At 32.8% G+C, this 16,854-nt stretch overlaps 2 protein-coding genes across 4 annotated transcripts in view; both read right to left on the bottom strand.

Annotated features, from left to right (window-relative positions):
• tty (tweety) overlaps window positions 1–16,854 on the bottom strand; it is a 135,096-nt gene that overhangs the window by 92,899 nt on the left and 25,343 nt on the right. The window lies entirely within an intron of this gene.
• Window positions 13,457–16,268, bottom strand: LOC141484694 (uncharacterized). 2 transcript variants are annotated; one of them, XM_074179917.1, is made up of 2 exons: window positions 16,066–16,268; window positions 13,457–15,800 (listed from the first exon to the last, which is right to left on the bottom strand). In XM_074179917.1, the coding sequence occupies exons 1-2, from the start codon at window positions 16,150–16,152 to the stop codon at window positions 13,830–13,832; spliced, it is 2,058 nt and encodes a 685-aa protein (XP_074036018.1). In that variant the 5' UTR covers window positions 16,153–16,268; the 3' UTR covers window positions 13,457–13,829. The 2 variants fall into 2 exon arrangements, with proteins under 2 accessions (XP_074036018.1, XP_074036019.1); XM_074179918.1 differs by having other exon boundaries at window positions 15,865–16,252.

Raw genomic sequence — 16,854 nt, 5'->3', positions numbered from 1 at the left:
TGCCACCTTGAAGAAGCCCTACAGCTCTATTCATCTCAGCCAATGGTAAGTGATGGCGTTCCATGTTAAAGCACAATATTTCCAGTTTAATTGCTGAGCAAGAACTGCATAGAATGTACAAACTCGACACTTTCAGATTATTCATTTTAGCCGAAAACCTACAGTTTGTAAAAAATTTGATAAAAGATTAGTTACCGTTTTTGCAGGCTTTGTTCAACCCATAGAAATCTACAGGGTGGTCGAGTGTACCAATTCAATCGAAATTAAACGACCTCGTGCATTTATTTTTATGATATTCAGTATGTTATAAAAATATCCCTAGACTTTTCCGATGTGCATCATTCAAATATATATATATATATATATATATATATATATATATATATATATATATATATATATATATATATATATATATATATATATATTTGAATGATGCAACTAATTTGATTTGAAGCTTTATAACTCCTATTTCATTATATGCGAGCGCTTTCGACAGCTGGTCGTGCTGTCATCCTCTAGGCCCTACTCTATCTGCTCTATTATACAAAGTAATGTAAAAATTCAAAAAAATACAAATAAAGTGTTGGAAAAAATATAGACTTGGTTGTCACATTCAATTCAATGTTTCAATTCAACCATCTTAGTTTCAGTAAACAATATCGTAATTATCAATTTGATATCCTTCAGAGCAACGAAAGTGCAGGAATAATCAAGGGTTATACCCCAAGTGCTCAAAGTTTATTTCATCAGTTCATTGGTTTAATTTTTAAACCATTGCAAGGAAAAACATCATCTATTGTGAAAAATTCAAGGCATTTTGTTGAACCCAAATTCTATTTGGGACGATACCAATCCAAATGAGATCCAAAAGTGTCCAATGCATCCCAAAAAGTTCACTGTTTGGTGTGGATTTTGGGCTGGGAACGTCATCGGTCCATATTTCTTTGAGAACGACGATGGCCAGGTCATCACTGTCAACAGCGAGCACTATAGGTCGATGATTACCAACTTCTTTTGGCCTGAAATGGATGATCTGAACATCAACGATATATGGTTTCAACAGGACGGCGCTACGTACTACACACCTCATGCAACATTGGATATTCTGCATGAGCGATTTGAGGGCATGGTCATCTCACGTGGAGTTGAAGTGAACTGGCCACCGAGATCGTGCGATTTGACCCCGTTAGACTTTTCCTTGTGGGGTTTTCTTAAGTCGCAGGTATGTGCGAATGAGCCACAAACCACAGCGGTCCTCAAAGCCAACATAACTCATGCCATTGGTCAAACACTTGGTCATACTCCAGGTACACAATCAATGTTGATGTTTCCAGTGACGACGAAACCATCAGCGATGTTTCCAATCTTAATAGGAAACGGATACAAGTAGAACATCTGCTTGCATAGGAAGGTTTCGTTGACTATTTGACTAATTTTGTAGAAAAAATTTTTAGATAGAGCCACCTTGCAATAAGACTTTTCCAGAGTCCGTATGTGATTTATTTCTCGCACTTAAATTTTGTTGGCTCCCACCGACCACTAGACTGATTCCTGAACGAGTACAAAAATTAAATATTCTATGAACCTTTCCAGAATATTATTGAAGCATGTTGAATGACATTCATCACGTATGCAAAACGTTTGCTTGAAATCTTGTTAGATTTTTTATTATAAGAAAAGTGTTTATTACTCTCACTTCTCACTGTGAAAACGTTATAAAAATGCCAATCAAACGAAGCGACTCTTTTCAACAACAAATGTATGCAACAAAAACGTCACAATTATACTCAAATATTGAAATAATGTTTTACAACGATTAACGTATCATCATAACAATAGTAGTTATTTTACATGCCAAACAATACGGCCAACCTTTATGACACCATCGCATACTCATAAACCTTGACAATTTAATTGATATTTATAGTTAGTAGTTCGCCAGAAGCGGTTTGTCTAACAACTACCTAACAAACACGCTAAATTATTATTAAATTCTATTTATGTTTGGAATAAAAGTTAGTTAAACATGAACGTTTCGCATGTTTACTTAATGGTGCTAACTTTTGCCATAAGAGATATTAGGGAGCGGAAGTGCAAATTTCATTATTAAAGGTTGGCTATTAACTTTCGAATGCCACACCTTCCCTTCGGCTCGAGATTGTATCTAAATATAATTAGTGATTACAATGCTTCTTGGATTCCTTTCTTAAAGATTCCCAGAGTATTATTTCTGGATTGATAAAAAAATAGAGACATTGCGGACTGTTTATGATCGTATTGAATTCTTCATTCAACAACAGATGATCTACAAAATTTTTAATAACCTTTAATGTCTATGTCTTATGTTACATGTTTGCAATTATTCAGAACGAAAAACTATACAAATAAGAGAATAGTCGGGTAATGAAGAAAATTAAAAATGAGAGAAGAAAGAGAGAGAAAGAAAAACAAGAAATATTTATTAATATCACGCTGAAAAACAGGAAAAAAACACAATAATAGATGAAAAGTAAAATAATGACAGCAGCTTAATAAACTTGCGACAATATTAACTAACAACATGAGATGAACTAAATTCAAGTACGAAGAAATTAATAAAAAAATTGAAAAACAAATGAAAAACGATGTGAAGATAACGTAGTTTATAAAAAAAACCAATTAAAAGAGCAGTCTAAGATCCAAACGAGAAATGACAGACTAAAACTATTCAGGGCAGAAAAAATATTCCCTTTCCAATTCAGAAGAAAAAGGAAAGTACAAGGACGAATATGAAAAAGAATGAAAATATAATAACGGAAGAAGAAAAATGAACAGATGGAAAATGTCTTGCGTGAAGACGCAGGAGAAGAAATGAACGAAACACTAGATGTAGTGGAAAAGAAGAACTATACGAAAATAAAATGGCATCAACAGCATCTTCCCAGAAATAATACAGAAGCATTTTGATGGCAAAAGAACTGATAGAGTACCAAAATTAACAAACGTTGGTAAATGAGGCAAAATAATTTACTAGGGAACAACAAATACCATAATATAACAATGAGATAGACACAACGAAAGAAACAAATTATAAAAAATATATCACAACGTTAAACTTTCCAAAATGAATATGAAAACCAAATAACTAAAAAATGATGCGATGAGAGTTGCTCTAGTTGTATATTCTTTAAATCAGATATTACCTTGATCGGAATTTCAATGAATGTATTAAAGAAGAAAGTAATACAAATCATGAAATTATGGAACAACAAAAATTAATTGACGCTCCGTGGCGACTTCATTGATTCCAGTGGCGCATTTGCTTTTTCAGCTGCAGGAAAACCCGGAAAAACCTGCAGCACCACATCATCTGAAGAACTTGATCTGCAAATGTCCTTTCTTTCATAAAACAAGATGTAGGGTGTCTCCAGAGGCTCCAATAAATTCAAGACATCGCCAGAACACACCTTGATTGAATATATTACTTTTGAAAAAAAATGTAATACGTTGTTTCCAATTTGAAATCTCATTAAATCTTTTTTCGTGAGAATAATCTTCATTCAAAAACAAGCACTTTTTCCAATCACCAGAAATGCAAGACTCATCTCGACTCGCGTTTCACCAACCAAGTTGGCATCTTCAAGAAAATTTATTTTTGTTATAACTTTCCAGTCGCTAGATATTCACCTGTATAACCCCATATTAAAAAAAACGTTTCAAGAAGAAATCATTTGTGGAATTTAATGTACCATTTGAAAAATGAAAAAAAATCGAGTTTCAATTCACCCAGTATTAGAAAAAAAGATTGTGATCAAATTATTCTTCAATAATGGAATATTACGCTTTCAAAACATCTTCATAACAGACTCTTCAAATGAGTTTTCATCCACAGCGGGGATGGTGGAACAAATATTTTTGAGTTTTTTTTTGGCAAAATTTCTGAACCGCTCAATATATACCCATATAATCTTATAGACTGAGTATGGATATGCCTGAAGAAGCTATTGTATAGCGAAACGCGTGTTGCGTTTTTGTAAAACAGTTCAGTGAAGATCTCACAATGAAGTGTTATTTGAGTACGTACGATTTTCATCACATCCATTTTGTAAGTACTTTTCTGGTGTAATTCTAATATGGAAAGCAGTATCTATTATTTCATTTGAAAAAATGACTGATATATCAAGTAAGAGTTCGATCCAGGAAGTTAAGTTGACTATTACCTATCATTATTATACTATCATTACAGTCTCCTTCAATTACGTCAGAAAAAGATTAACGAAATAGGCGAATTTGGGTTCTTTTCGACTACTTCCGGCACTGGTCGGAAGTTTTTGCTAAGTCAATCCGCCTTGTATTTCTCTGATTTGTTTATTTTCCTATGCCCACCCTCCTTTTAACCATTGCGGGACTTTTTGGGTACCCTGTATAAGTATATCCTGTGATTTATCGTATCAAAAGAAATGCATTCTGTCGTCAGCTAGTTTTAAATCTCACCCGGAGTGTTATTTCATTCGTCAGTTTGGTTCAATAATAACCAATAAAACAAAAGCTAAAAGTAGATAAGCGTTTAAGCTTGTAACCAGAAGTTCTGGACGGTAAGTTACGATGTGAAGTCTGAGAAGTAGATAAAAAATACTTTTCGTATTATCGTGTCTAGTAAGTATTAAACGACCGAGGTTTGTTTTGATTATGTATACATCAGGGGATATAGGTACTGGTTATTTTATGGATCGATATTTCTGCTGTAAATACTTGCCTAATAGTTGAGAAACGGTCGATCACAGGAAATGTGTTTCGTTATATTTCTGGGTTGATTTGTTTCAATTCTTCGAGATTATCTGCAGGACTATGTTACTCAAATACGTTGTCATGGATATTCATCTGTACCTATCGGCAAAGTCTATTGCTACTTCTAGATTCTAGAATCTAGAACCATGAATTCATGTTGGACATATGAGTTTGAGGACGTAATTAATTTGAAAAATCCTAAATTGTTAGTAATTACAAAATACAAGTAGGTTTTATAAAACTCTAAATACGAAGTGACTTAAAATTTTCAAAATATAGAATTGGACAAAAAAGAACGGAAAAATTTAAATACGTAGACTCCCATAGAAAAAATAGAGAAAAACTGGCGTTCTCGGTCTGTTTTCTAGAAAATTAGTATACAATACCATCAACTTACCACACTTTACTTTTTATAGTACCATTTTGAAAATTTCCCCTCAAAATGAAGAAAATCGACTCGATTTTACAAAACCGACCAATGAGAATGATTTTGAGATGTGATAGGTACACAAAAATTTCTGTGATGTTGGAGAGATTAAGCTGGATAGTGATAGTGATGCTTTATTCTCGAGAAACATTACATGCTTATGATAGAGACTTATACAGTATCATCCCCAAAGTATTCACCATATGGGAAACTTATTAATTAAGGATTTTTCGACAAAATTTTACTCTCGATAAAATTTTGTGCATCTCCTAAAACTGAACATGGACCAACAAAATACAGTAAAATACACGTAATTTACGAGGAACCTTCAAATATTTGATTTGGAAACAAGAGTAAGGTACTTTGAAAAATCTCGGAAAATGTTATTTGAAAAAGTTGTTTAGCATTAAAAAATACATCTAGATTTGAAGTCACGGCCATCTAAGCGAAGTATTATTTTTTTATCCATTTTTTTTAAATGGGGACTACGAAAAATGAAAATTTGCTAAAACGATAAATAGACAACATCCTGTATACGACAGTTTATTTTGAAAGCCTGTAATATTACGAATTACACAACTAGGGTGTTAACCACGGTGCAAAGTTATCTTTATTTTTTGTTAACACCGAAAATTACTCCAAATTATACTGTAACAAGAACTTTATATTCAATAATATCAAATCACACAACCTCAAAATAAAATAGGTATTTAGGAACAAACTCATTGATTTTCTGGAGATTTTCTTGTCCAAAATAATTCTCCAAAATAATCTCCAGAAAATCAATGAGATTGTTCTAAAATACCTATTTTATTTTAATGTTTTGTGATTTGATATCATTGAATAATAAGTTATTGTTAGAATACTGCACAGTTTTGAGTAATTTTCGGTGTTAACAAAAAATAAAAAAACTTTTCACAAAAAACTTTGAAAATTATTTTACTTTTCAAAAAAATTGACCGTGGTTAACACCATAGTTGTGTGATTCGAATATTGCAAGCTTTTGAAATGAACCGTCGTATACATAATGCTGCCTATTTATCGTTTTAGCAAATTTTCATTTTTCGTAGTCCCCATTTAAAAAAAAACTGGGTAAAAAAATAAAACTTCACCTAGATGGCTTTGACTTCAAAGCTAGATGTATTTTTTAATGCTGAACAACTTTTCTAAATAACATTTCCCGAGATTTTTCAAAATAAGAGTACTTTACTCTTGTCTCAAAATTAAACATTTGAAGGCTCCTTTGAAGGCTCCTCGTAAATTACGTGTGTTTTAGTGTATTTCGTTGGTGCATGTTTAGTTTTAGGGGATGCACAAACTTTTATCAGGAATAACTTTTTGTTGAAAAACCCTTAATAAATAAGTTTCCCATATGGTGCATACTTTGAGGATGACACTGTACATATTAACTCCAAATAGACTTTCAGAAACTCCCTGGATTATAATGCTCCCAAACGTCTTCCACGATCTTTGATACAGAGACTTCTTGCAACGATAGTAGGTATATTTCGAGGTATCTATACAGTGAATATACATGGATTCTGCTTCGAAATTCATCGAGTTTATTTGCACTGAAATTTTAGACGTCAAACTGACAATTTATGTATGTGTATCACTGATTTTTTTTATTTTCAAAGTATGGTGCCGAAATACCTAACTGAATTTTATATATGAAAATTGTATGATATATCAAAAAATCATTGATATGTTTGTTTGAAGGTGATTTGACAATGTTTCATGATGAATTTCACTAGTTCGGACTTCCATTGTCTACTATATAAAATGATTTGAAATCCCTGAAACAACTAAAAAAGAAGAATTGAGTATGAATAGCTGAAAATAACAGTTATATTAACCAAAATAAACCTGAAATGAAATAATAGTGAAATAAAATACAAGTAAAAATAGAATAATTGAATAAATAAAAATAAAGAAATGAAAAAATAAATATTTTTATTTTTATTTTAAATATTTCAAATATTTTTAAATATTTATATTTTAATTTTAAATATTTCAAATATTTTTTCATTTCTTTATTTTTATTTATTCAATTATTCTATTTTTACTTGTATTTCAAATCATTTCATATAGTAGACAATGGAAGTCCGAACTAGTGAAATTAATCATTAATCACCGTCACAGAAATTTTTGTGTACCTGTCACATCTCAAAATCAATCTCATTTCCGGTTTTGTAAAATCGAGTCGATTTTTTTCATTTTGAGAGGAAATTTATAAAATGATACAACAAAAAGTAAAGTGTGGTAAGATAATAATAATAATATTTACTTGCCATTCAATTTGAAATACACAATAATCTTATTTGAATTGAAAGGGGTTATATTTTTAGGAGTGATTAATTTTTGGGAAAGAAAGTTTTTGGCTTTCTACTACTCCATCTGATACAAAAAAAATGGATGAGAGAATCTTCCAAAGAAAGGAAGGAAGTAATCAATTTGAAAATAAGTAACGCTATACATGGATGTGTAGATCATGCAAAGAAGTAACTTTCAGACACAAACTGAAAGAAAGTCCTCCTGAAACAGCTACTTTCATATAAACATTGAATTACACGAAAGAAAAAAATTCTTTCGAAACAAATACTTCTATATGAACACGAACACACTGAATTATACAGAAGATACTTTTCTCTATTCAGTTTGTATATCAAACATTTGTTGAGGAATAAGAATCAGATATCATTCACATGAGTTCTACTTTGAATGAATGGTAATAAATTGTACTCACATGGAACACTGTCACCCTAACTGGTATACACTTTCTTTCCCAAAAAAAAAAACAATCATCTTAGTTAACGACAAATAAATATAGTTCCCACAGAAGGATAAACCTGTGCGTGGGCTATATCATTTAAATATACAATAGATTATAATGAATGAAATATAAAAAATTAAGTTTTTTTCGGTATGAACAAAAAAAATACTAGAAAAATTGTATAGATATTACATTAAAATCATGTAGTCAATATAAATAGAAACATTTAGCATGAACAAAAAATAGCACTAGAAAAATTATATACAGATATCACATCAAAATTACATATAGTTAATATAAATAAAACATTTAGGTTATACCTATAATGAAACAATCGCAATAGGTAAATTACATCGAACATCGCTCACACATCAATCAAAAAAATACCCAATTTTTTTTAAATGAAAAAAACAAACAAACCATGGAGAAGTTGACCTACAGATTACATAACTCTAATCACATACATCTTCTACAGACATTTATACATTGTAGTAATATGTATTTTTCACATCAACATATTGGTGTATCTGTGCTCTAGGCAAACCTGAGATCCAAGCTTTAAGCTTATTTTTAAACATATTAATGCCAAAGATAGTTTTGATATGTGCTGGAATAAGATTATACAGCCGAGGAGCTAAGTAAGTATAACACTTTTGTTAAGTGTTTTTCTCTGATTTTGGTACATAGTTTGAATTCATTTTGTGGCGAGTTGCATAATGGTGTTCTATTTTTTTAAGTTCATGTTTATTTTTGTGTTGTCTCATAACAGTTGTGAAGAAGATACTTTATTTCATTTGCTGAAGAAATAGAAATACATTATCATATTTTATAAGTAGTGATTTGAAACTTGGTAAATGGCTAGCATAAGATATAAAAGTAATGTAAAATGTTTTATCCATATTAATACTCAGTAGTTTACTTTCAAACCATTGAATTATAGCTCTGAAATTTTCTTCAACTTTTTCTTTCAGACAGCTCCACGTTTCCGATTTGTAAATGACTACTGTGTCATCTGCGAAGCTTATTATGTCCCCTTCCACATCTAGCATGAAAAGATCGTTTAGGTAGATATTGAAGAGAATTGGACCCAGAACTGTCCCTTGGGGTACACCATATTGTACTATTCGAGATTCACTGAGAGTGTCTTTGATTTTCACACATTGTTTCCTTTCATGGAGATAACTATAGAGGAGTTGGTGGGATGTTCCTCTGAATCCAATACTCTCAAGTACCTCTAGAAGTTGATCATGGCTAACTGTATCAAATGCTTTCTTCAAGTCTACAAATATACATAGCGATGGTGATTTTTCGTCTATATATTTACTGATTTTGTTAGTAAGAAGTGTTATTGCATCTTCAGTTGATTTTCCCTTTTGAAATCCGAATTGATTGTTTGGTAAGATTTTATATTTTGTTAGGTATTTTTCAATGCGTGATTTCAAGATGGTTTCGAATGGCAGATTATTTTACGAAACGTCATTTTTTCTTCATTGATCATTAAATTTGTGGGAAAAATTTATGAATAAGACAAATCACTAACTAATTGGAGTCTCTAGTGGTTTATATTACGCAGTAACTTTTCCGGGTGCCCTATTACACTTCAGCAGATTATTGATTTTGCTTTGTATATTTTTCAGATTATGGAAGATTATTTACCCAAACACCAGAAAGAAACATTGACTTCTTCATAAAAAATATCGTTCAAAGAACAGTTCACCGCTATTTACTTATTAATTTTGAATTTTCTAACCACTCCACTGAAGATTTTCTCTTGGAAATGTTTTTTCTTTTCGAAAGTTTTTGTTAAATTCTAATGGAAAAGTATAAAGAAAACTTCTCATAGTATTAATGAGGAAATAGTGAAGTCAAACCGTAATAGGCAACTTTTATATTCCAAATTATCTAAAAGAACAATTCGTTCGGGCCAGTCTCAAATTACCTACACTGTAGCTTAATGGACTGACACCTATCAGAAAACAACTACTCCCCTGGATGATACCACGAAGGGCGTTGGATTATATCCGACAGGTGCCAGTGCAGGATTCTTCACTGAAGTTATTCCTGCATATGCTGTTAGCGATATAACTGCCGGAATCGATTTTCAATTATTGGAACACACGTGCAGACCGATTTCGGGCTGTTTGGTCACTCGTCAGTGCAAGATAGTGTCTATCATCAACATGATTTGATGATTTCCGATAATTGAAAATCGAATTCCTTCAGAGTATCATTTCTTGAACTAGGCTGAAGCAGACAACAAACAACAAGGTTTGTCATCGCCCCATCTGCCTGTGAACGAGGTAACCAACCGCATATCTGAAATTTGCCCAATTCCTCGTATAAGGAAGAAAACTTCACAAACTGAGTGGGCATACTTGGGGACTGGCTGTAAATCAAATTATCTAAAAGAACAATACGTTCAGGCCACTACAGGTTAATGGACTGACACCTATCAGAAAACAACTATTTCCCTGGCTAATACCACGAAGGCCGTTGGATTTATATCCGACATGTAAAATTCAGTTCTTCCGAAAAATCATAAAGGTTTCCAAGAACAACTTTCAATGAATTTGTTTTATCTAGAACATTTAATAGAGTGATAGTTCCCGAGATATAAAAACAAAGATAGCCTTGTTTCCACCAAATAACACCAAAGCAAATTTGAGAAAATACAGATGAAAATATATATAGTTTAAAAAACTAAAAAATACGCTTTCAAAGAACATCGAACTAAAAAGTTAAAAATATTTTTTTTAATAAGCTTAAAACAATAACGAACGAAAAATACTAGTATTATTGTGAAAAAAGCGACGCGACGGACGCTTGATATACAAAAAATATGGCACAAAGCGCCCACGCTTTTTTCACAATAATACTTGTATTTTTTGTTCGCTATTGTTTTAAGCTTATTGAAAAAAAATATTTGTAACTTTTTAGTTCAATGTTTTTTGAAAGCGTGTTTTTTAGTTTATTCAAACTATATCCCCATCCCGAGCTTGAGAGTTACAAAAAACTGACAAACAAACAAACATACATACAGGTGAAGCTAATTAAAGTGTGTTAAAAAAAGGAAACGTTGGATTTTGATGCCGTTTGGACAAAAAATAGTTGATTTATGAGTTGATTTGACGCGGTTGTTGATGGCTAAAAATGTAGAATCCATACCAATAATGCTAATTCCCTAACAAAGATCAAATCTTAGAGATACTATAACTACTCCCATAACTACTCACGATTTCTAAAAGATTCATTTTGAAAAAGGGAAACATCTTGCGTCACTATCAATTTATAAAGAAAAAGTACACAAGGAGCACGATTTCTAAAAGATTCACTTTGAAAAAGGGAAACATTTTGCATCACTATCAATTTATGAAGAAAAAGTACACAAGGAGCAAGAGAAAGGAAAAAAGAAATTATTTTTCATAAAACTGAACTTTTAACAAAACTTGCAACACCTCCCCTTCCAGTCAGATATCTAATAGAATGGCTGACTGCGAACTTAATCCCCTAAGTTATTACTTAATGTTTTTATATCTCTCATTTACAACTGCAATTATTTCTTGGCAAATTCAGGTCATGCAAATGTAAACAAGCGAGTGCGAGAACTCTTGAGCTCACATTTCCATTTAAGCGTTACTTTTTATTGTCTTTATTGCATTTATCGATCCGTAAACTATTTCTTGTCATTGGTTCAACCAGATTATAGAAAATACCCCCTACTTTACTGCGCTGAACAAATTCCAAGATTTAATTCCTTCACTTATACACTCCATCATATAATTTAATGGCGATAAGCCGATATTCTAGTAATTCCCTTTTGTCGTAATGTATCGGAGATTTTACAGTGTCCGTTTTATTTCGTTGGTCTGGGCACAGATATTGAGTATTGCATAAAGCCCAATGAAAATTTACATTTAGGGTTTTTCAGAGGACGCAATACTCATTTTTTGCTGTGTAGGGGGGTTAGTATAAGCTGAAATTCAAGTTTATGGGGTCGCAACCCTTGTGTCTCGCAAACTAGCAACCCTACAGAAAATTCCATGAGACATTATTTGTAGAAAATCAAATTGTCTATAACTTTATTTCTATTACTTTTTATCGTAAAATGGAAAATACAAAAAATATAAACAAAAATAACTGAAAAGTTTTGAAAAAAATCTTTGGGGCGTTATCTTTTTTTTTTGCTCATGTTACAAAAAAATGACCTCAGAACAGTCTTATAAAGGGTTTTTCAACCATCTTGAATAAATTAATTGATATCATCCTTTGATAAAACTTTATATCTGTATTCGGTATCCGTGGAAGGAAGCGAGTTTTCAAGGGCAAAAAATGGTTTTTCTCCATTTCCGTCAAAACTACAAGCCCTATGAAAAAAAGTTAAATAGCAATGTTGTAGGTTATAAAAAGATCTACAACTTTTGTATTTACAATTTTTTCACATAACTTCAAAATTTATGTGAAAAATTCAATTAACCAAGTTTTTGGTTTTTCATTTTCGTCTTTTTCAAAAAGAAATTCTACGAAATTTGGTGAAAACTTACCTTTTTATGTCCAAAATACACTGTAATTTATTTGGTTTAAAATATTCATTTTTTCACCTTATTTTGACTAAATATCAAAAAACACCCTAATTTTCAATCGAAAATTCTCGGGTCAAAATACCAGCTTTTTTCAAAAAGTCTGCTTTTTGTTCGTTGAAATCTCTACTTTCGGATGGTGTAAAAAATATACATTACCATAGTAAATGTTCTCAGAAAATGCAAAAAACTCGAATTCGATTTCTTTTTCAATCATTATGTACAATTTAATCAAAAAATGTGATTGCTGCAATTTTATCCAGTTAAGAAGTTTATTGATGAAATTCTAATTACATTCATGTCATAAAAATATCATAAAATATAAATATACATGTAAGTCGTACTATTGAATTTAGACACTTCATTCTGATTACGTTAATAACGTTCAAAAACGTTAATCTTGTTATTTATAAATACCTTATCTTGAATTTTAATCACTTATTCATTAGTTTTTGTCTCTTTGATGGTATTTCTTCATCGTTTGATTCGACAAACCTTTCCAATTTTACTTGATCTTCGAAATCTCCAATATCATTTCTAGTCTGAATTGGTTCTTCATTCACAATTTCATCTGCATCATCAACTTCCTCGTAGGTTTTTTCCGTATTGAAGCAATTTTCAGAACCATGACAATTTGAAGGTAGGGTAGACTGGGTACGGTTGTGACAATTTTTATTTGACAGCTAATAATTTCGTTTGGATTAAAGTTAGAAACATGGAAGATATTTTATATTGTAAAGCGTACATTTGGCTAAGTAAAAACATTATGATTTTCTTTCTATGTGACATACATAACACATGGGAACAAGTTATAGAACAAAAGGGAAAATGTCACAACCGACCACATGCCAGGGGCGGTTGTGACAGTGCATGGGGTCGATTGTGACAGGCTTAAATAATACCAAAATGATCACCAATAACTTTTATTATCTGCAATATCGAAGTTATACTTTCATTTACTACTTATTATTACGAATAATCATAGTACAAACTATAATCAGTCTTAAATCAGTCAAAGTCAATAATCAGTACAAACAAAATAGCAATTAGGTAATTCTTATAAATGCTAAGTATCACAAGCAACTTATTTAATAGAAAAATATCTTTCATTCTTAACAACTTAACAGTCACTTCAGAAGTTACCATATAATTATTTTAATCTATATCACATTCAAAGTTTTTTTTAATTAGGAACATTAGTCTTACTTTACTAAGAGATGCATGGAAATGTTTTTATAATATCTTCAATTTTAAATTAGGAACGCAAATTTTTTGTAGTCATCTAATCGGAGTCCTCACAGTTGTGGCAAATATAATGACGACTACCATCTGTACACTCCAAGTGGGACCATAATTTACATTTTCCTTGGCATTGTATCCATTTCTCGCCAGATCTGCTATCAGAAAATGATCCCACGCATACCAGACAGAAAGACTCCTCCTCATCAGATGACATTGGTGTTGGAGTTTTCTTAGGTTTGTTGTCTTTGTTTTTCCCCTTTCCCTTTCCTTTTCCTTTTCCTTTCCCTGTTGATTCATTGAAATTTTTCTTCACCTGTTTAGCCTTCAATCGTCTTTCTTTTTCTTCATATTCCCGTCTCACTGGCTCTTTTTCAGGGGTGTCTGTGTATATGGTTGATTTTTTGGTTCTGCGGCCGCTTAATTTTCTTTGAGAAGCCTTTGGGAAAGGCCGAACAGTATCAGGGCAAAATACAAGCGGTATGGCCGAGGACGACGTAGATGGCTGATCATTGATTTGATTTCCATTAGAAAATTCGTTCAAAATAGAAGGTGAAAGTGGTGGTGTCTCATCATTAGGCCCAAGATTGTTCTCTTGTACCGAAATGTCTAATAGTCGTGGTACAGGTGTTATTTCTCTGCTAGATGCACTATCGTTTTCTTCAGAGCCAGGATTTCGTCTATTATTTGCAAAAGATGACTCAATGTTATCGGTGGATCCACTCGCAATGATTGGCCTGTCAACTTCAGCAGATGATGTTGTAGGAATGTCCTGTCTTGTATCTGGATTTGGTCGGTCTGTTACAAAAGATGGCGCAAAATCAATTTCATTAAATAGGTTACGATTGAATGGAACAATTCCGGTTTTGCAAAATCCAGCCTGTATATTGGCCTGTGTCAAAGCTAGAGGCATCGCAGTCTTTAAGACTCCTGGAATATCGTAGATGGTCATTGTTTTTCCAGGGTGACTTCGCATCCAGCCATCGCAAGCAGTGTTTATAGCTTTTTTTAATGGGCCGAAGACAGATCTATCCAGAGGCTGTAGTTTGTGGGAGCAGTGTGGTGGAAACGAAAGCAGAGTGATCCCATGTTCCTTGCAAAAATCTAAAGTGTTAATGTGGACATGTGAGGAGTGATTATCTAGAACTAGCAAGACTCTATGTGATAGTGAAGCATTTGAAAATTTCTTAAAGTGTTCAAGAAACACTAAGAACGAAGCATCTTGCATCCAGCCTGAAGGATTTGCAGTTCCTGTCGATCCAAAATGATCTTGATATCGAACCCGAGGAAATATAAAGAAAGGTGGCATAGTATTTCCCAAGGCATTTACTGCAAATGTAACAGTGACCAATGTCCCTCGTTCGGCTGAAGTAAGAGCTCCCACTTGCCTTATGCCACGTCTTGCTACTACCTTATCGGGCTTTTGGACGGTAGTGACGCCTGTTTCGTCAACATTATATATATCTTGCGGTTCATAGGTGTGTCTATCCAAAACAGTTTGCAAATTGTCATAGAAAGCTTCCACGTTTGTTTTATTAAAGCTTGTTGCTCTGGAAAGGCTAGTAGCTTGAGCTACACGAACAGAGAGCGAGGGATTCCTGTTCATAAATGAACGGAACCATTCTTCACCAGCCATCTCATTCTCAACCCAAGTCGCAGGCCGCTTAAGATCATATTTAGTTGAAAGCTCAAAAGCTAACTTTCGCACTTCTTTTGGGGAGAGACCAAAATATATTTCAGCACAGCGTGTAATATATTTTGACAGCACTTGTTCTTGCCCTTCAGAGAAAACTTTATTATGTGCAACATACCCCATGCTGATGTTGTTTGTATCTTCGTCTGCGCCAGCTGTATCACGTTTATTAATGTACCGCAACAAAGACATTCTATTAACTTGATGCATTTCTGCAGCACCTCTTATCGAAGTTTCTTTTTTTACTGCTTCGTAAGCTTCCTTATATTGATTTAACATAGATTGACCCCTTTCCGTCTTCCTCAAGCGTTGTCTTGGCATCTATAAGAAAAAAAAACACTTTAATTTTGTCACAACCGTACCCAAAAAAATGTCACAACCGTACCCAAAAAAAATGTCACAACCGTACCCAAAGAACGCTTTCGCAAAATAACAATAACTATGGCAATACTAAATAAAGAATGTTATAAAGTAACCACAGGTATTTAATCACTAAAGTATATATAATAAACATATGAATAACATATTTCGCTATCTGTACATAGATAACAACAATCGTTAAATTAAATAGAATGAAAATACTTACTTTTGACTCCCAAAAAGCAAGGAGGGCCTCTGCTAACGTACACGACGCGCGCCGGCTGACGCAATACTGTGCGACACGTTCTGACATGCAAGGCGCTCGTCTTTCCCCTCCCCGCCCCCGCGTATTCTTTACAGATTCGGTAATATTACGACTGTCACTACCGTACCCTGGCACAACCGTACCCAGTCTACCCTACATTTGTGCATTTTAAACCATGTTTTGGACAGCCACATTTTAAACTGTTACACCAGTTTCACAGATTTAAGCAATACTTTCGGAATTAATTCCTTTTCTGTAAATTGGGGCATAATTCCACGTTGATGTTGCTTCCAGCCCCAATCTGTTGCTGTCAGTTCGTTAGCCAACCAAGTTTAAAGCTGATAATATGCCCTGTAACAATGTTGTTCTGCTGCTCCTTCTGTGGATTGGAGGTTTGCCAAAACGAAAGATGATTTAATTTTTGCCAATTGATATTTTTGAAATCTTAATTGATTCATGGTTATTTTGTCATTTTTCGTTTATAAATAGATTTGATTATTTGTAATCCATTTTTTTATATCTTCTTCACTTGCATCTTTCTTATAAAAAACATTGGCCAAATGTGACAAATATTTAGCGTCTAATAATGAATTTTCGATATCTACATTTCTTTCCTTTTCCAGCAAATCCAGGTGTTGAATCGCAACCGGAAAAACAATGAATAGATAAATGCAACAATATTTTTGGAGGTTTCATGTTTCAAACTATTAGACGTGAAAAATAGATCCTTTACATTTTCAGAACCTGGTT

This window comes from Leptinotarsa decemlineata, unplaced genomic scaffold (assembly GCF_025532065.1).
Source record: "Leptinotarsa decemlineata unplaced genomic scaffold, Ldec_3_MD MMD2_tig00026282_RagTag_RagTag, whole genome shotgun sequence".
NCBI lineage: Eukaryota > Metazoa > Arthropoda > Insecta > Coleoptera > Chrysomelidae > Leptinotarsa > Leptinotarsa decemlineata.
The sequence above is the reverse complement of the archived record's forward strand: the minus strand, read 5'-3'. Positions and strand labels throughout refer to the sequence as shown.